The sequence below is a fragment of the Sinocyclocheilus grahami genome, unplaced genomic scaffold (genome assembly GCF_001515645.1).
Source record: "Sinocyclocheilus grahami isolate Dianchi unplaced genomic scaffold, SAMN03320097.WGS_v1.1 scaffold14.1, whole genome shotgun sequence".
NCBI classification, from domain to species: Eukaryota; Metazoa; Chordata; class Actinopteri; order Cypriniformes; family Cyprinidae; genus Sinocyclocheilus; species Sinocyclocheilus grahami.
In genome coordinates, this window is record NW_015505193.1 from 3,831,109 (window position 1) to 3,851,821 (window position 20,713).

Here is a 20,713-nt window from a genome sequence, read left to right on the forward strand (position 1 = left end):
CCCGCTATGAACCGGAGATTAGCATTAACACATATTGGGCCTTATTTATCAATCTAACGTAGAAACAACTGCAGATCCGTGCGCACAAATCAGCTTGCGACAGAGTTAACGTGTGATTCATTAAACATTGGTATGCCGCCAATCTCATCGTACGAATGATCGCACGTTGATAAATGTGGCATCAGAAAACAATCGTCATTTGAATATCACGCCCCTAAACACACCCCGGTTTAGAAGCCTCGACCCTAGAGTTTACGACACGGAGAAACGAAACCCGGCCAAAAAGAGGAAGTAATCTCGTGAAAGAGAAATTGATCTTACTCCAAAAACACCCGTTAACCTTGTAATTGCGAACAATTAGGCTACATTAATATATGTAATTTATATGTAGCCTATATTAAAATACTGGTCAATATAAACAGCCTATTTAGTTCCCCTCACTCTACAACAAATATTTTAAATTTAACGGTATTCAGAACAGAACAAGAATAAAAAATAAGTAGTTATTAAATTATATATTAAACTATCAAATAAAACACAAATTAGGCTACAGTGGCATTCATTATAAACAGCATACAAATGTCAAGCGAAACTGAAACGGCATTGGGCTCGAGCATGTCTCATACCACAAGAATCCAAATGTTTATATTTTTGCCATAATTGTAATATTTGTTTGCATAACTATTATTCATTATGTAGCCTAAACATGGCTTTATACATCAGTCATGTTCTAATATCCGTTAGATCCTCCACATATGCAAAAAAGTTTGTTTGGGCGCTGCACGCTGATTTTACAGCAGACCTTTTAAAATTGATTTTATTTCTTTTATAGACTTAATTTCTGTTTTTCTCCTTTCACAGAAGCGCTGCAGGTGCATGATGCGACGATTGAATCCTCACGGTCTTGTTTACGCTGCTATTCGCGCATATAAAGCTAAAGCCCTGTACAAAACAACAACGAAAAAGACATTCTAATCTTAATGGTTAACGATCGACTAATGAGCTTCGTTTTTAACGGTCAGGAAAATAAAAATGAGCAAAATGCTGTCATTCTACAATTCTCCACTGTATTTACGATGCTGTGCGCAAGTTCAGGTAACTCAAAAACTTGCGTACACGAGCTGAGACCAGACGTGAGATTTGATTTTTATTTTTCAGGATTCTTCAATAAATAAAAAGTTCAAAAGAACAGCATTTATTTAAAATATAATTTTTTGTAACATTTTAAATAAATATAAATAAAGATTGTATAGTGATCCCAAACAGTAGTGTATATTAATGCAGCATTTTTATTTATTTTTATTTTTTTACTATTTGACATTCATAAATGACAGTTTTATAATCACATCCCTCCCACACATACTCATTACTGTAATTCAAATTACAATATATGCAATATATATTTTTAGGTGGTGAAATATTTATACATTATTATAATATTTATAGTATTTGTTTATTGCCTTTTTATAATCATTAATTTAGTTTAATATGAATCTTATTTGAATAAAAATCGGATTAAAACATTTAAAAGCAGTTTTGCCATGAGACTGGGTTGAATATATTACAACTGAATCAGCATTGACAGTAATGAGAATTACTAACAGAGCTAACTCATCCATATGCATAACAGTAATGAGATTGTAGAGGGGAAATGCATTTAATTGAATTGAGAAAAAATGTCATAATGCATCTTAAAGATGCAAGAATTGTTTAAATGTCTTTTATTTTGTGGTGAGATTTGACCCAGACATGTTTTGATGAGATTCTGGGCATCTGGTTCAGTCGTTTGTGTTTAACGCCGGTTGTTTGTATGGTGCACTAGAGGCCACTGAGTCTTTTGAAGCGAATATGACTGGAATCTGAATCCAGTCGGCTGTAATTCACCCCAGGATCTACTTTCCATCATCCTTCGGAAATGTATTTAGAGTCTGCGCTCTCTCGCGTCTGTGAAATTAGCCGTGGTCTCGTTGAGCTCTGCTACATTGCGACATTACTGCAAAACACAGTTGTGTTGCTATCTATTAAAGAATGTTGTTTCTTTTTGATTTTATTATTTGTGTCAACTACGTTCTGCTGGTGGAAAGGTTGATGCCTGAGGACACGAGCGAGTGAAAATGCTGGAATGATCTTTCATTAAAGGCTGCCAGTGGAAGAGGAAATCTGAGATGGAAAGAGACGTTAAAACGTATGGCATCGACAAAAACACAACTGCCCACATAAACCCGCCAAACTGCGTCTTCGTGCACTGATTTGATTCACATTTCTAAAGCCACGTAGACTCTAAAAACACATGTAGCAAAATCCCTGAACAGTATTTTGAAAGCGAGTAGATTTTATAATCAAACGACTTGCTTCTGGGGAACCAAAGTCATCTTTACACCTTTCTCGAGCAAATCATCACTTCTTTATTTTTGGCTAGAACTCAGCGTGGACCTAACGATTCTGAAAGTGACTTTTAATTTGACGGGCCTTCGGTCGCTGCGTTCGAGGAAGGCTTGATTAAAACGAGGAGCACCATATTGTTTGCAGATGGAGGCGCTTCAGGAGGAGTTGTAATTGAATTTCTGCGTGGAGATGGCAGGCCATCCTCAGCACCTGTCTGGCATCTACGAGCAGACTGGAAAAGAGTGACTGAAAAAGACATTCAGCAATTCCGCATTGGAAACATTTCTGGGAATGGAATGTTAGGATGATGTGACACAATGTCTTTTGACAGTCGCTCGTGTTGCATGACCTCATCAGCAAAAATAGATGCAAAGCTGAATTTTCAGCTTCAATACTCCTTCAGAAATCATTCTAATATGCTGATTTGCTGCTCAAGAAACATTGAAAACAGTGGAAGCCCGTTTCTATCACAGAATATAACATTAAATTCAGATTTTTTCCCCCTCAGAATTGCAAGATATAAACTCAGATTTTTTACGTTTTTCTCAGAATTGCAAAAAAAAAAAAAAAAAAAAGGTTTGCGAGATATAAACTCAGAACTGTGACAAAAATCAGAATTCTGAGTTAATATCTTGCGCAATTCTGAGTTTACATCTCGGAGTTCTGTGTTTTTGTGTCAGCAACAAAATAGAAACTCAGAATTGTGTGAAATATAAACTCTGACGTCTGACTTTTTTCTCAGAATTGCGAGTTCTGAAAAAGTTCTGAGTTTGTATCTTGCAGAGTTCCGAGTTCCAGTGCTGCACGATATAAAGCCAGAATTTCAAGAAATAAAGTCTGAATTGTGAGATATACATAGAGAATTGTGAGAAAAAAAGTCAGAATTCCTAGTTTACATCTCACAATTCTGTGTTTTTGTGTCTGGCATGGAATAAAAATAATAATTGCGACTTTTCATCTCACAAGACTTTTTTCTCAGAATTGCAATAAAAAAGTTTGAATTGTGAGATATAAACTTAGAATTGTGAGGGGAAAAAAGTCTGAATTGTGAGATAAAGAGGTTGCAATTTCCTTTTGATTTTCTTTTAATCCCGTGGCAGAAACAAGCAAGAAAACAGTTGTGCTGCTTCATGTTTTTGTGGAAATTGTAATACATTTTTCAGAGTGATTGAAAAAGACATTCATAAATTCCGCTTTGGAATTCTTCCAAAACATTTTTGACAATCACTCATGTTGCATGACCTCATCAGCTGTAATACGGATCAAACAGACATTTGAAGGCAATATTAAATCATAAAATATCCACAACACGTGCATGCATGTGGGAATCGCCCTGATCCGGGTAGTTTGTTTGAGTTTCCCTGTGAAAACCTGGCACGGTGTAATTAGGTCAGTCGTTTAGTGCATTAATGAGGGTTAATTGCACAGCGTTTGATCTGTGCTCTCCGCCACACATGAGCTGGGTTTCCATTCCTCTAGTACAAATGTCCATTCATACGCTTCTTTTCCTGTTTAACGCAGCGTCAGTGATCCGTGCGGATATCAGCACAAATCCATTGCTGTGTTTTTAATAAAACACACTCGACATGTCCAGCTCGCCTCCAAAAGTAGCGTCTGAAACAACAAATCTCTAGTAATCTCCTCCAGCGTTCCTGCTCCTGACGAGCATATGGCGTGTAGATTGTGTTTTCATGCGACATGTTTTTCACAGAAGTATTTTGTTTTGCGTGCATGTTTGGGTGGAAAAACATGGCGCGGCTAAAATTAGCCGAAGAGAAGGGCTGGAGTGAATAAACAAGCCAATCCATTAGCGTGGACGGGTTATTGGCTTATTTCGCCTCTTCTGAGGGCGGCCCATTAAAAGTGGTAATGTGTGCCCGCAGCTCTGCCCGAGGGACTCGGAGGAGGCCAGGGAGGAATATTTCACATGCATCAGGCGCCTGAATTAAATAGACCAATGTTCCCTAAAAAGACTGAAGTACATCTCTTTCTGATGTGCGTCTCGGGCAAAAAAATTCATTGATCTTGGAATGTCCCTTGGCAATTATAAAATATTAAATCCAAGTCACACTTTTTTGGCTCAGTTTAATTCCTCCTCTCTCTCTCCATCTCTCACTCTCTCGCTCTCCCGCTGTTCATTGCTTCCTCCATTTGATCAATTTGAAAAGTTTGCAGTGTTTTCTAATGGAAAGAATCCCAGAAGTGCTGCATAAATTGTTGGCGAGTTTGCATGCAGTTCAGATAAAGATCCCGATTAAATGAATAGTTCATCTAAAAATAAAAAAATGCTGAACATTTGTTCATGATGAGTTCGTTTCTTCATCAGATTTAGAGAAATTTTGCATTACTTCACTTACCAATGGATGCTCTGCAGTGAATGGGTGCCGTCAGAATGAGAGTCCAAACAGCTGATAAAAACATCACAATAATCCACAAGTAATCCACAGCACTCCAGTCCATCAGTTAACCTCTTGAGAAGCCAAAAACTGTGTGTTTGTAAGAAATAAATCCATTTGTTTTTAACTTCAAACCATTGCTTCCGGCTAAAATACGAGTCCGTAATCCATAATAGCGTGTCCTCCAGTGAAAAGGTGCATCTCCTGTTGTCTCTCACATCAAAATCCAGCCACATATTTGTTTAGAGCTGTTTTGGTGCTTGATCTGTGCAGATTTCTCTCCTTATTCAGACCAGACCACTTTTTCACTGGAGGAAGCGTTATTATGGATTACGGACTCGTATTTTGTCCAGAAGCGACGGTTTAAAGTTAAAATGCTGTAATGATGGGTTCGTTTCTTACAAACATGCAGCTTTTGGCTTCACAAGATGTTAACTGATGGACTGGAGTGCTGTGGATTACTTGTGGATTACTGTGAAGTTTTTATCAGCTGTTTGGACTCTCATTCTGACGGCACCCATTCACTGCAGAGCGTCCATTGGTGAGCAGGTGATGCAATGCTACATTTTTCCAAATCTGATGAAGAAACAAACTCATCTACATCTTGGATGGCCTGAGGGTGAGGACATTTTCAGCAAATTTTCATTTTTGGCTGAGCTATTCCTTTAATATGTACTTGTACGTTTGATCAGATTTGTCACAAAAGGTTTTGTTAAAAATGCAAACTGTCGTTAGTGTCCTCTGAGACACCAGAGCCATCCGTAGCTAATTGGCCAAATAATTAAATTTAACCATGATCTTAATAACTATATTCAGCCAGCTGTTTGACGGGCCACACAGTTCATTAGAGCCGGTGTGTTTGTGTTACGGGTAATTAAGATTTCGAATCGATCATTGAATGCATAATGCAGGAGTCAGTAATCCGTGCGCAGGGACTCCTGCCTTTCCTCGAATCCGCCTGCTAAGAACACGTTTACCTCACGGCCTGCTGAGGGATTTTATTTAGCGAGCCTAATTAACTTCTCAGTGTTTTGCTTTTCCTCAATGTTTGTCTTTTTTTTTGCTAAACAATACGTAATTTTGACTTAAGCAATGTGGCGTTTACTCAATAAGCTTGGGTTGTGCATTCATAGGTTTTTGTAGATGAATCTAAAGTGTAAGTAATATGCATTTGAACATGTTAAAGGTGTTTGGCTTGTTCAAAACTGCTGTTGTAAATCTACAAATGAATGAATTCAAATAAGCACGTTGATTTGCTTGTTTTTGTTTCTTTATGTGTGTGCGTGACGCTGACTGAAACCTGCAGATAGTAGTTATAAAGCGTGCTACTCCATCAAACCAACATTCAAGCGTACTTATTTTCTGCACCAGCCCAAATCACAGTCGCTCGCGCTCAAGTTCTGCTTTCTACATCTGTCATATTGCTGTCTGATGAATCCAGACATGTATTTTTTAACAATCCATAAATTATGTATTCCGAGCCGTAATGAACACAGTTGAGTGATACTCTCTGTGATCTCGCTCTGAAGGAGATCTGATATTTTCCTCACTGCAGTTTCAGACTGTTCATTACGTGTTCAAGTCGCTGTGATGGAGGGACTGCGTGTGAATGCATGCAAATACTAGGGATGCACTTGTTTATTTAATTAAATTCTGTCTGAAGCTGACAAAAAGATGAATATTTTCATGTAATGGCTGATAAATGGCCAATATTATAAATATATACTCGTTTGCGTAGATGTTTCTTCTTTTGTCATTCACTTTGGATAAAAGTGTCTTCTAAATGCATAAATGTACAGTAGATAAACTCACGTTAAATTAAAAACATTAGTCTTACGTTACAAGTGTTTTAAAGCTGTAGTGTTTCATTTCATTGCCACTAGTGTCATAAAAAAGAATTGCAAGAATAATATCTGTTATCAAACAGGTTTTCAGACCACTCCCCCCCGTGTGCGATTGGTCAGTCTGACAAATAGCCCCGCCCCTAAACTCATGTTATTGGTTGAGTGTGTGTTGAAGTGATTGTGATGCTCAAACAAACAGTTTTACAAATGATTTATTGTTTTCTGTGCATTTCAACTGTGATAGGAAAGCATTTACAAAAGAAAAAAAAAAGACAAAGACAATGTTTTGGCTAAAGGATAACAGTGCATTTCAGTGGTAAGTCACCGTCAAGACTGTGAAAACTTTTTTCAAGTAATGCACCAAACTCTTTTCTGTGTGCATGAACATACTTTACACTAAATGCACAATAAATGCACGCTTACGTTCTATGCATAATGCTCTTAAAGGTTTAAATCATTGTATTAATTTATTGTATACTGTGCCTTTAAGTTATAGCGCTGTAATAGTGAAAGTCTTGAATCTGGAATTGCCCGAAACAAGCATTCACCATTAAATATCTAGTGCATAAACAAACAATTTGGTAACAATATCATGCATCCCTAAAAAAAAAAGGTCTATGCCATCATACGCATATGCTCATAATTATATGGCATTGATTGTGTATAAACACACCTACATGATTGACATGTCTCTTATGGGTGGTCTGGGCACAAGCAGCTACACTGGCTCGTGTTACTCTGTGTATCCGACCTGATTCATTGCTTTTCTCTCTGGGCACACAATCACGTTATATTGTGTTTTATTGCAGCACAATATGTTTAAACTTTTATTTTTTGTATGATTGTATTTGTATATTCGTGTATTAGTTCTTCTTCAGTGTGTGTGTGTTATGAAGCTGTTTGGAAATCAGACAGCGCTCTAGGTGTTTTCCCACAATGCCGATGGGCTTCCCCCGCCCAACCTCCCGCCTCAGGTACAGGAAGATTTCAGCACTTCCTCTTGCAAACTTGTGCAAGTATCACTGCAAGAGTGTAGATTTAAACCGAGTCAATATGTAGATAAGGTTTGCACATACATACAAAGGAAGTCGGATTTGGTGCATAAAGCGATGCGGGTACGAGGCGAGCCCGCCGGCCTTCTGTGATGAAACTGGCCTAGCTTTCAGCTTAGCAATGGGTTTTGGCTCCAAATTGTTGCTTAACACAGTTAGTTTGATGAGTATATCTACTAACAGACCTAATAGTGAAACAGGGTTTTGCATCTTCATTGCACTCAGACTTTGTAAAAGAAACCATCTCAAGAGGTCTGTTCGAGTTCAATCCAAGAACTTCTCATGTAAGAGATAAAGACCCTTTCACTGATACGCACCAGAACTTCAAACATCATGCATCACTTTGACCTCCACCAAAAAAATTATTTAGCTATTTATTAGTTGCACAGATATACACTACTGGTCAAAAGTTATGAATTATTTTTTTATTTTTTTTTAAAGAAGTTTCATGCTCAACAAGGCTACATTTATTTGATCAGAAATATGATAAAATCAGTAAAATATTATTACAATTAAAATAACTGTTTTATTGTTAAATATATTTTGAAATGTAATTTATTCCTGTGATGCAAAGCTGAATTTTCAGCAGCCATTACTCCAGTCTTCAGTGTCACATGATGCATCCTTCACAAATAAAATTATATATATATATATATATATATAGTTTTTATTCTTACTTACCCCAAGCTTTTGAGTGGTGGTGTATCATGGTTTTCACAAAAATATGAAGCAGCACTGTTTGTATTTTAATGTTTTCAACATTGATAATAATCGGAAATGTTTCTTGAGCAGCAAATCAGCATATTAGGATGATTTCTGAAGATCATGTGACACTGAAGACTGGAGTAATGATGCTGAAAATTCAGCGCTGCATCACAGCGATAAATTACATTTTACAATATATTCATATAGAAAACAGCTATTTTAAATAATAATAACATTTCACATTTTTACTGTATTTTTGATCAAATAAATGCAGCCTCAGTGAGCAGAAGAGACTTCTTTCATAATATTAATAATTCCAAATTTTTGACTGGTAAAATTTGTTTAAAAAGATGTTTATTCTCTGAATGTGACTGAATGACATTCATTCTGCTAATTGAATAAATGCATATGATTTTTGTGTCATGCAAATTGTGTCACTTTAAGCATTGCATTACAGCGCTTGACCTGCACACAACACGTCACCGGCGGCTGTAGCGTGATGCTTCTTCGCCCTATAGAGTTCAGTGCATTGGGGAACATCGATGTGAGTCTTTATTCTTTTCTGGGACACAATCACATTAAACATGACTGTTATTGCATCAACAGAAGTTTGAGAATCCTGACGACCTGAAGAATCCAGACTTCTGTCCCAGTAGGTACACAAACGTTGAATAGACGTGGGACTCGTGGAGGGCAAACGCTTTTGCTCTTCTGAAGCTTTTTTAAATGTTCATGATCTCTCCGTGATGTGTGTGCATGCTTTATTCATTCAGAGGGAGATGTTTTGCGTCTTTGTCGAGCTTCTTGAGGATTTGACAGCTCTGGGTGGATTGTTGCCTTGATGTAGGGGCCTTGGTCGCCACATCAGCGTCAAAAGAAAGTTTGATTCTCCGTGAACAAGCTCCCCCGTGTTCACGTTCAAAAATAACTCTTCAGTGCAGCGCTTTTCCGTAACGACCTTATTAGAGATGTTTTCCTTCTGTCAGGTCACACTTTGTGCCTCGTCGGAGGTTCTTAGGTTCAAATGTTTTCTTGCCAAGCGTGTAGTAGTTCACAAAGACATCAAAAATTGGCGTTTGGGAACCTCCTGCAACACCTGACTCTTTTAACTCACCACAAAAGCTTTGGCTGTTATCTTATGTGCCACCTTCAATTTCCAAATCCAAATTAAATTTTAAAACAGCCGTAGAAATAACTCCCCACCACGGCGTTTAAAACGTGAGGACGGGAAAACCAACAAGGCCTCATTAGCGGGATCTTCTGAGGATGAGTGTTTAGACTTGATACTCATTACGCCGACTTCCCGTTCGAACTCTAATTGGGTTCGTTTTATATGTGAAACGCTTTGAATTTTTAATGCGCCACTTTTTAAAGTTCCACACTGACGCTCGTTGGGATGAATCGGCTGAAGTCTTGTTTTAATGGTCTGTGAGTTTTTCTACGTTGAGTCAGAGGAGATCAGGGTCAACGCGGATGGCGGTGGAAAATAGCATGATACGCTCACGTGTTTGGGTCGTGTTCCCCTGTTTATCTTCACGCAACTCTGTCGGCTGAGCGGTTCTGCTCAGAAGAGTTTGTTTCTAGACAACTGCTCTGTTTATGGGAACAAATAGTCAGCGTGCATCGCATTACAGCCGGTTCTGAGAGGAACAGGCTTTCTGATCTCCCCCCCAAAACGAACTTCCAGTTAATTATAGTTCCTGCTCGATTTCACTGCTCACAAAACTGGCATTTTCTAGAAAAATAATGACTGCTAATTAGCTCTTTTGTTCAACGTCTAGCTCGTTTGTTTCTCTCAGGCTCTGAAAACTGAAGTTTCCCAGCAAGGAAAGTTTTGTTTGCCAGCAAAGTTTCCGGGCGTTCAGCTCACTGACCCTTTTGGAGAGGTAGAAACCGTCGGAGATACGCTTCAGGGAAATGCTTTCATCTTGAACCTGCGGACGCTCCAACTCGAGGCGTTCGCAATCGCAGCTTTGTCTACTAATTAGAAAATTCCTGACCTCCAGCGAGATGTTTTAATTATGTGTTGTGTCAACGAGTTTGCCGATGCTCGAGTGGGTGAGCAGACGAACCTGCATATCTCTCTCTCTCTCTTCTGTCCGTCGTGCATGACCTCCTCATCGCCATGTTTGTTTTCACATGCTTAAGTAGCCAAATAAGATGCCGTTTGTGTGGGTGTGAAGCGAAACAGTGCGACAGGGCTGCTCGCGATCGAGAGCCGGCTGTCTGTGAGTCAGAGGCGCGCGAGGCAGGAAAGGGTTAAGGAGTGAGTGAGAGGGGATGCTGAGAGCGCGGCTGCTGCAGAACATAGCCGTGTTCGTGCGAAGGCAAGTCATTTCCCGAAACACTGCAGACACTGTGCCTCAGGCGCTCTGAAACCTTTGGAGACCAAAATGGCTTGCAGGAGTTAGAAGTAATAAGGTGTTTTTTTTTTTCTCCTTCTTTCTCCTTGACTGAAATTCTGCAGTTGCTATGCATCGCCATGGCCATGTTTTTCCTCGTGTTTTATGTCGGGCATTAAGATGCTTACCGGCCTGCCATTTTTGAGATTTGTTGCTCTTTAGTTGGGCGGCAAATTGCAGTTGTTTGTTTTGAATGTAATTCTGCCATTTTTCATCAAGATCATACTAGCACGACTCTCTCTCTCTCTCTCTCTCTCTGTTTCTCTTTTCCAGTATTTATGCTGCATAAAATCTAATACAGCAACAGAAATGAGGCGACTTAGTATATGATATTACTGATTTTTCATGATGTCTAATGAAATGCACATTCAACCTTGTATTTTTTGGACCATGAGGGTAATACTATAGTACCATAGTATTACCTGGACTTATTCTATGCTGCTTTTCCTTTCACTAGTTCACTTTAAATGATCCTGTGGTCTGAAAAATTTATAGTATAAGTATAAATATATATATAGTCTCAATTAAAATGAGCTTATAAAAGCTGCATGCATAATACATTTATTTTAATAAGAATTATAAGATTTTTTTTATTTCATAAAAACACTCATATATTCCATGATTTGATATTTTACCATGGTACCACTGCAATACTATTTTCTAAGTGAGTGAATGACCCAAATTTGCATTTACATAGTTTATGATATTTACTCTTTTATGAGCCTCCATAAAAATAATTAAATTAAATTAAATTGTAACACTTTTAAGAGTAACATGGTATTACCTGGACTTAATTTGAGATATTTTAATTATTTTCCTCTTCACTGGATAATTTTTAATTGTCCTGTGGTGCAACAAATCAATTTTCAGTATAAATATAGTCTCTCTAATATAACTAATATAGATCATAAAAGCTGCATGCATAATAATTACATTTATTTTAATAAGATTTATATATTATAAAAAAATATAAAAAGTCTATAATAATAATAATAATAATTCTTCGATAATATAATTTGTATATTAATTTAATTAATATTTATATTTAAATATTATTTTAAATGTATTATTTCAAATAATATCTAAATTATATAAAAATAGTATTATTTAATAATTATATTTATGTATATATATATATATATATATATATATATACTGTTTATATATATACATACACACACACATATTATATAAATTGTTTATTACTCTCTATTTATATGAAATATGCAAAAGTGTTTTTATATTAATTATTAATGAATTTTTTTATATTACATTTATATTTATTAACATTTATTATATGCATTATATGTATACAATATGTTTTATATGTAATATGTATTATATACATTTTAATTATATATTTATTTCTCTCTCTCTATCAAGTGAAGGACTCCAATTACCATTTTCATAGTTTACCACGTTATTTAACACACTTCATCAGAGACCAAAACAATACAACGAATCAAACCGATTCTCCAGCAAATCAGTGAATCTGAATCTTATGAAGGCGTGTAAACCGCACACGTAAGAACGGTTCTCTCGAGCCTCTCTGACCCTTTGATTAGCAGAAAGCCGAAAAACAAAGCAGTCCTCATCCTTTTCTCCTGCCTTTGTTAATCTTGGCTGCCGTGGCGCGGTTCAAAGCGAGGGCTGCGTGTATAATCCACACAATATACATCTGTGAATTATTATTGTAATTCTTTATACATTTTATTGGAGCTGAATTAACTCCACATCAAATACATCACTCGGGCGATGTCGAAAACGCCTCGGGCCAATCACTCGACATCTGCTAACTCTTTCAGAATGTCCTCATCGGCCTGTTCTCCTGGTGAAGGAGGAGGAGAGTTAAAGTGAGAGGGAGATTCTGGTCTTAATTAATGGCCGTTGCCGGTGTGGAGCGGAGAGCGAGAGACTTCGGGCCCCGCGGCGAGGCTGGTGTGCCGCTCTGAGCGGAGCTAGACATGTGGGAAAGCTTTGGCTCTTGGCTCGGCCTCAGTCGCTCTGACATGATGGGAGGGCCTGACAACAACGAGAACGAGAGAGTGCTGAAGTCCTCATGGAAAAGCACCAGTCATCATGTCTGAAGTCATTCTCACACTCTGAGTGATGGTGAACATTAGTGTTTGTCTGGTTTATTCTGCTTATGAAAGCTCTTCAAGATCGCTTTTTGGTTGAATACATGCCCAGGTCACTTTTCACATCAAAATGAGTAAGAAATATTTCACATAAAAACATGATGCTTGTTTTAGGACCATTTAGCTTTTTTTTTTGCTTTATGCTTTTTACTATGAAAAATAGCAATCAGGATTTGGGAAGAAAATGGGCTTAATTTTCATAGAAATAATTTGACAATGCAGAATATCCTTTTCTTTTTTACTTATTACCGTTTTTTGATTCTGGGGTGAATACTTTTTTTATGTATTTCTTTTTTTTAATTTCTTGAAATTTGACATTTATACATTATATATATATATATATATATATATATATATATATATATATATATTATATACATTTTATAAATCATTTTTATTCTCTCGCTCTCTTTCTCTGTGGTCATTGACAAACTAATTTCAGTCGACCCGACATAAACAGCTCAATGTCCCGCTGTCAGATTTCATCAGTCTGTAACGGCGCTTCCATCTGTGTTTCTCTCTGATTCCATCTACCGCTTCATATTCAGCCGTCTTCTGCTGGTGTGTTTGCTGAGATAGCAGTATTGGTAATGTGTATGTGTGTGTGTCTGGCAAAGTGGACCATTAACCTGTAGCCCTGAGGTGAAACCGCAGCCAAGTCCAATATTGGCTCCAGCATCAAGGGCTCGTGCTTCACGCAACTCAAAAACACTCAGAGAAAGACGCTGATCAGCAGAAAGCAGCTGAAGATGGACTCCTTCAGCTTTCTGCCAACCGTGAAACTATTAGAGAGTCCGAGACGGCAGCAGTGGAAAACATACATTATTAACCCAAAGTAAATTGAGCAAAGTGGGAGTTAATCTGGCTCTGTCCGTGAGCTTCATGCAGAGGGAAAGTGATTCTTTGGCGAGAGATGAAGTAGTTACAGTCTGTGATCGGTTTACAAATAAAAGTGCCAACCTGTTATCAGCTGGGTTTGATCTCCAGACTATAAACGCCATTCTTTGAAAACTGAACAGAGCAATAGAAACGTAAATGGTTCACATTCAGAACTGAGACAACCGAATGGGTTTTGTTAGATGTCTAACTGGAGCTGTGTCCAGGCAGAAGGTCAAGAGTTCATAGACAGCAGACAGACGGATGAGGAGCACAACAGACAAAAGCCTAAAATCTTTCCATTTATTAGAAATAAATCCTCAAGATGTCTTTGGATTATTATGTAATATTGAGTTTTAAATTTAAGTTCGAATTTAAATCTAATAATTATTTTATTTGAATTTTATTGTATATTTAATTTTATTATTTTATTTGGGGAATTCAATTAATCCTGAAGATGTATTTGAGTTATTATAAGTCGTCATATCAAGTCTCTCAACAGATTTAAATCTGATAACTTTATTTACTTGTTTATTTATTTATTTTTGAGATTTAGGACTTTAATTGATTTGTTTAGAAATAAATATTTAAGATGTATTTGAGTTATTATAAGTCGTCATATCAAGTCTCTCAACAGATTTAAATCTGATAACTTTATTTACTTGTTTATTTATTTATTTTTGAGATTTAGGACTTTAATTGATTTGTTTAGAAATAAATATTTAAAAATGTATTTGAGTTATTAGAAGACATCATATTCAGTTTCTCAACAGATTTAAATCTTATTTATTTATGTCATTTAGGAATTTAATATATTTGTTTAGAAATATATATTTAGGATTTATTTGAGTTATTATAAGACGTCATATTGAGTCTCTCAACAGATTTAAATCTGATAACTTTATTTACTTGTTTATTTATTTATTTTTGAGATTTAGGACTTTAATTGATTTGTTTAGAAATAAATATTTAAGATGTATTTGAGTTATTATAAGACATACTGAGTTTCTCAACAGATTTAAATCTTATTTATTTATTTATTTACGACATTTAGGAATTTAATGTATTTGTTTAGAAATAAATATTTAGGCATCATATCGAGTCTCTCAACAGATTTAAATCTAATATGTTTATTTATTTATTTTGTTATTAATTAGATTTGAATGATTTCATTTGTTTAGAAAAAAATCCTCAAGATGTATTTGAGTTATTATACAATGTCATATTGAGTCTCTCAACAGATTTAAATCTTTATTATTTAATTTAATTTTCATTTAATTTCATCATAACAATCTATGGAGTTTAACAACTTTACTTCCTTGATTATTTATTTATTTATTTATGTAGGATGTAGAATCAATTGACAAACTAGATTTTAGTAAGGTTTTGGTCATAACATTCTCTTTCTAAACTAAATATCATGAAAATCATTTGGTTCTTGTATTGTTTATAAAAAACAGAACTAAATCATGTTCTGTTTCCCATTTCCAGATTATGAGCCAAAATCTGATTCAGCAGTGTAAGGAATCAGTTTCATGTATCTGAGCACACACATGTTGTGTAAATGAGGTCTGATTCACTCGTTACCGGTCAGTGTCAGTGTTTCCGTGCTCTGATGGTGTGAAGACACGTATGTATGTGTGTGTGTGTGTGTGTGTGTGTGTGTGTTGGTGCCGCTGGCAGATTGTCATGAGTGTTGTGTTGGTGAGGAGGCTGCAGGCTCCTCTCTCTCTGGTCCAAACACCCGCACCCAGTGCTCATCTCTGAAACACTGCCTGCATGTGAATATTGAGCACACAAACCCGCCAGAGGCCCGTCAGCGTGTCCAGGTAGATGGATGCGTTTGATTGGTCCAGGCTGTGATTGGCATTAATTGCCATGGCAGAAGGCATGCCCGCCTTTCACATGAGGTCAGTTCTGATTGGCCTGATGAGGCCAGATCCTTCTTCTGGAGGTCCCGGGCCCCCGAGGGCGCCTCGCGCGCTGCCTGTCCTGAATTCACCCCACTTCAGCACACTCCACCCGTCAGATCTGCTGATGGCTCACCGGAGACGAGAGCCGTACGCGTCAGCTGCTTTCTATTAGGCCTGCGTGTCTCACTGTTGTGTTTACCGAGCACAATCAAGTCTAATTGTGCGACGTCTATTGGAGAGTGAGACATCGTTTCCGTTCTTATTTTGTGTTGCGTTGATTCTACCATCCGATATTTTTCTGTTGCTCATGAAAGACAGAGTCTGACTCAGTGTGTAAGAATCCGTGTGTTTATTTGACTTCTGCTTCAGTTTATACTGAAAGAAGCAGACGAGCAGAATGTGAGCGGAAGAATAAACCCATTTGAGACAGAGCGAGTGGTATTTAAGTTTAAGAAAAGACATTTATGCTCATAATAACATCAGAAATGCTGAAATCAGTTTAGCTTTTATCCCTTATGCCAGTGTTGGCCTGTATAAAAAGTGACTGAAGTGCAGCTACATCTGATTCATTCTGAAAAACACATTTATATAAATGATTCATATAAATTGTCAAGCTCTAAAGTATTTAATCGGGTTTGAATTGCAGTAAAAAAAAATTGTCATGAGTGTTGTGTTGGTGAGGAGGCTGCAGGCTCGTCTCTCTCTGCTCCAAACACGTGCACGCAGTCAGAAATTGTCTGAGAAGATGTATGGAGGTATCCGTGTGCTAGCTGTCGGATGGATATGTCATATGACATTACGCCCGCCAGCGGCTCAGCGCTGATAAAATGACAGATGCTGTTTTTTGCCTCACGGATTTTTGCCTTCCCACAAATCTTTTCTTCTCCGCTTCCTTCAGCTCCACGCTGACCTTCGCCAAACCCACGTCTCGTCGACTGATTCGACAATCCCGAATGTAGATTAGCAGTCATTCGGTGTGTTTGGCTCGTCTGAATCAGCTGAGTGTGTGTGTGTGAGTGTGTGTGTTTATGTACTTGTTAACGTGAGGTTGCGAGATGCACGGATCTCCATGGAAACAGACATCAACAGGGCTGTGTTTGGGTTATTGGCGTTGGCTGTAGGACTCGTACAGTGGGAGGAAAGATGTGAGCGCCGATGGAGGACTGACCTTTCTGCCTGCATTCGGATCACTTACTCTTCCTCCGTGTGGCCCTGCAGGCTCCGGAGCCAATCTGTGTTCCCGAGGCCAGAAAACACAGCAAACTTTCAGCCGAGACACATGCATTTAAATGCACAAGTGAATCGTTCTCTCTCTGTGTGTGTGTGTGTAATATTATCAGTTTGATGGCTTTGATACTACCAGATGAGCATTGAGCTGAATATTCAGACTATTGTCTTCTATAGAGCTGCTTTATAGTTGAATCAGATTCATTTCATAATTGATTAATTTTGCAACATCGATACTGTTATTGAACTGAATTGAATCAACATTGAACTGAACTGAGCTGAAAAATGACACTATTGTCTTCTGTAGAGATGCTTATAGCTGAACTAAGCTTGTTTCATAATTGATGAACTTTAAACAGTTATCAAACTGAAGTGAATCAACTGAACTGAATTGAGCTGAAAAATGACACTGCTGTCTTCTGTAGAGATGCTTATAGCTGAATTGTTTCATAATTGATTAACTTTACGCAGTTATTGAACTAAACTGAATCAACACTGAACTGAGCTGAATAATTGCACTGATGTCTTCTGTAGAGCTGTTTTATAGTTTTTATAATTCTGTTCAGACTTTGTGTAAACAGCATCTATTAATATTTATACTGGCTTATTTGGATGTGCTGTATGTTACCATTTATACTTGTTCCAAAGAATCTGCTACTATTTATATTGTTTAAACATTTATATTGTTTGTATTTAAACAGTGGAAATAACATTTACCTTTTTTGCACCGGTGTAAATAGCTGCTGCATTACATTATACAACAAATAAACAAAAATGTTTTGTTTTATTTTATTTGATTCATTTATTTATTTTGGTTTGATGTCATGTGATCGAATCTCAGGTCAATATTTTTTTTTAATAAATCATATAGTGCACTATGCATTTGCAATGATGTTATTGTTAACTAAACCTAAAAATAAAATAGTAAAATAAAATAAAATAATTTTCATTAGTTGAAATAAAACTGAAATAAAATTGATGAAAAACTTTATGTAAAAATACTGAAACTAAAATTGAAAAACAAATGGAACTAAATAGAAATATTCAGAAAAGAACTCATAAAGATTACAAACACATAAAAATATTGCTAAAATGTAAATTAAAAAAATAAAAATTCAAAATATTAAGAAAAACTATATATATAATACATTACTAATATATAACATATATTAGTATATACTAATATATATTATATAAATAATACTAATATAACACACAAATAAAAGGCATTTGATTGCATTTTATTTTCAGATTTTTTGTTGGTTTGATTAGCTTGATCTCTGTTGAACTGCACTATTTACCTGTGGTTCATTTCACAATCCTTTCAAACTGTTTCCCTTAAGACTTTCATACTTTTTCCTGATGATTTTAAAGGGACAGAACATCATGTATCCTGAAAGCATACTTGCGCAATTGTTGTAAACGATTCACAAACATTCACCGTCTTGCTAGCTGCTTAAAAGTCCTTGATTTGGTTGTATTCACAATTCAGAAAATCTTTGGCAACACTAAGTGTTTTTTTCTTCTTCCCCTAAGCACGTTTTCTTCCTTCGTCTGTTTGTCTTTCTCTCATCTCTCAAGCACACACCTGCGCGCGAATGTTGAGCACACAAACCCGCCAGAGGCCCGTCAGCGTGTCCAGGTAGATGGATGCGTTTGATTGGTCCAGGCTGTGATTGGCATTAATTGCCATGGCAGAAGGCATGCCCGCCTTTCACATGAGGTCAGTTCTGATTGGCCTGATGAGGCCAGATCCTTCTTCTGGAGGTCCCGGGCCCCCGAGGGCGCCTCGCGCGCTGCCTGTCCTGAATTCACCCCACTTCAGCACACTCCACCCGTCAGATCTGCTGATGGCTCACCGGAGACGAGAGCCGTACGCGTCAGCTGCTTTCTATTAGGCCTGCGTGTCTCACTGTTGTGTTTACCGAGCACAATCAAGTCTAATTGTGCGACGTCTATTGGAGAGTGAGACATCGTTTCCGTTCTTATTTTGTGTTGCGTTGATTCTACTATCCGATATTTTTCTGTTGCTCATGAAAGACAGAGTCTGACTCAGTGTGTAAGAATCCGTGTGTTTATTTGACTTCTGCTTCAGTTTATACTGAAAGAAGCAGACGAGCAGAATGTGAGCGGAAGAATAAACCCATTTGAGACAGAGCGAGTGGTATTTAAGTTTAAGAAAAGACATTTATGCTCATAATAACATCAGAAATGCTGAAATCAGTTTAGCTTTTATCCCTTATGCCAGTGTTGGCCTGTATAAAAAGTGACTGAAGTGCAGCTACATCTGATTCATTCTGAAAAACACATTTATATAAATGATTCATATAAATTGTCAAGCTCTAAAGTATTTAATCGGGTTTGAATTGCAGTAAAAAAAAAACTGTATTCACAAACGTACAAAAGTCATGTACATTTATTGTAAATCTTGATGAAAATTCAGTGATTATAATATTGGAATTGAATTATTTTCAAATATCTAAGTATTTATAATTATTTAATTTAATAATTTTTTACTATAATGCAAATTCCAGTTTCTGTAAATTATAAGTTATAAGAAAATGAACACCGTTGTCTTTCAAATATTCAAAAATATTGTCAAATATTGTCAAAAAGGCCTTCACAGATAAGATAATCCCAGAGTGCATTGCGGCAAGCTTAGTAAAAATGTATCCAAGAAAGTTTGATATGAAATATATTTCATTCCATTCTGAACCACATAAATAACTTCAGTACATTAAAATGGACTATTTCACCCAATGTTTTCGTGTTATGAATTTTTGTTTGTTAGAATGTCAAACTTGAGTCTCCCATGCACTTGAAATAAAATAAGCCGTGATCGTGCAATGTGTTTATTAATAAGAGAACTGTGTTTTGTTGTCAGGTGTCGGGGAGTTCGGCAGGTTCTCCGGGCGGATCGTCGGCCCCGTCCTGCTCGTCACGGCAGTATAACCGCCAGAGAATAACACGCGTCAACCTCAGGGACTTCATCTTCTACATGGAGCAGGAGCGAGAGACCAGCAGATCTCTCTTACTGTACCGCGCTCTCCTGAAGTAGCCAACGCTGAGCGACTGCTGAGCAGCGATCGACTTCCTTCTCAGCCCTGCGACGTGCCTTCAGCCCTGTTCACCGCCGCTGTGTCTGTGAGCTCGTGATGTCAGCGTTGCTTTTGATAGAAAAGCTCTGAAAAAAGAGAGAAAAAAAAAACAAGATGTGCTTCATGTTTCCTGTTTTCTCCTCAACGTTATTAGGTAAACTGTATTTATGATAGTGAATTTTAAGGCTTGTCTCTCCGGCTTTGAGCCGAGGAGTGTTTGTTTGTTTGTTTTCTGTGTATGAATGAATCTGACACTGTAAATACCACGTTCTTCATCAGTATTTTAGTCTAAAAACCCCCCCCCCCCCAAAAAAGATGGCTATGAATTAAGAATGAATTCCCTTGTTTTATTAATGTGTTCCCTCGTTTTAGTTCAGTCGTGACCACAGTCTGCTATTCAACGCCTTCATTTTAGTAAATCATGATCACATTGTACTAATTCTTTCCCTCGCTTTGATTTACTAAAATGAAGGAACAAGTAAGTACAAATTGGTCACAATTTACTAAAACGAGGAAATAAATTAATAAAAATGAGCAATGATTTACTAAAATTAGAGAATTCATTGGTATAAATAGGCAACAATTTACTAAAATTAGGAAATTAATTAATAAAAATTAGCAACGATTTACTGAAATGAGGAAATAAATTAATAAAAATTAGCAATGATTTACTAAAA

At 37.0% G+C, this 20,713-nt stretch overlaps 1 protein-coding gene across 1 annotated transcript in view; it reads left to right on the forward strand.

Annotated features, from left to right (window-relative positions):
• Positions 1 to 20,352, forward strand: part of LOC107600467 (transcription initiation factor TFIID subunit 4-like) — a 57,317-nt gene extending 36,965 nt beyond the window's left edge. The window contains exon 5 of the mRNA XM_016292377.1: positions 19,823 to 20,352. Within this exon, the coding sequence (XP_016147863.1) occupies positions 19,823 to 19,996 (174 nt within the window). The 3' untranslated portion in view covers positions 19,997 to 20,352. The remainder of the gene's footprint in view (positions 1 to 19,822) is intronic.
• Positions 20,353 to 20,713: the final 361 nt, after the last annotated feature.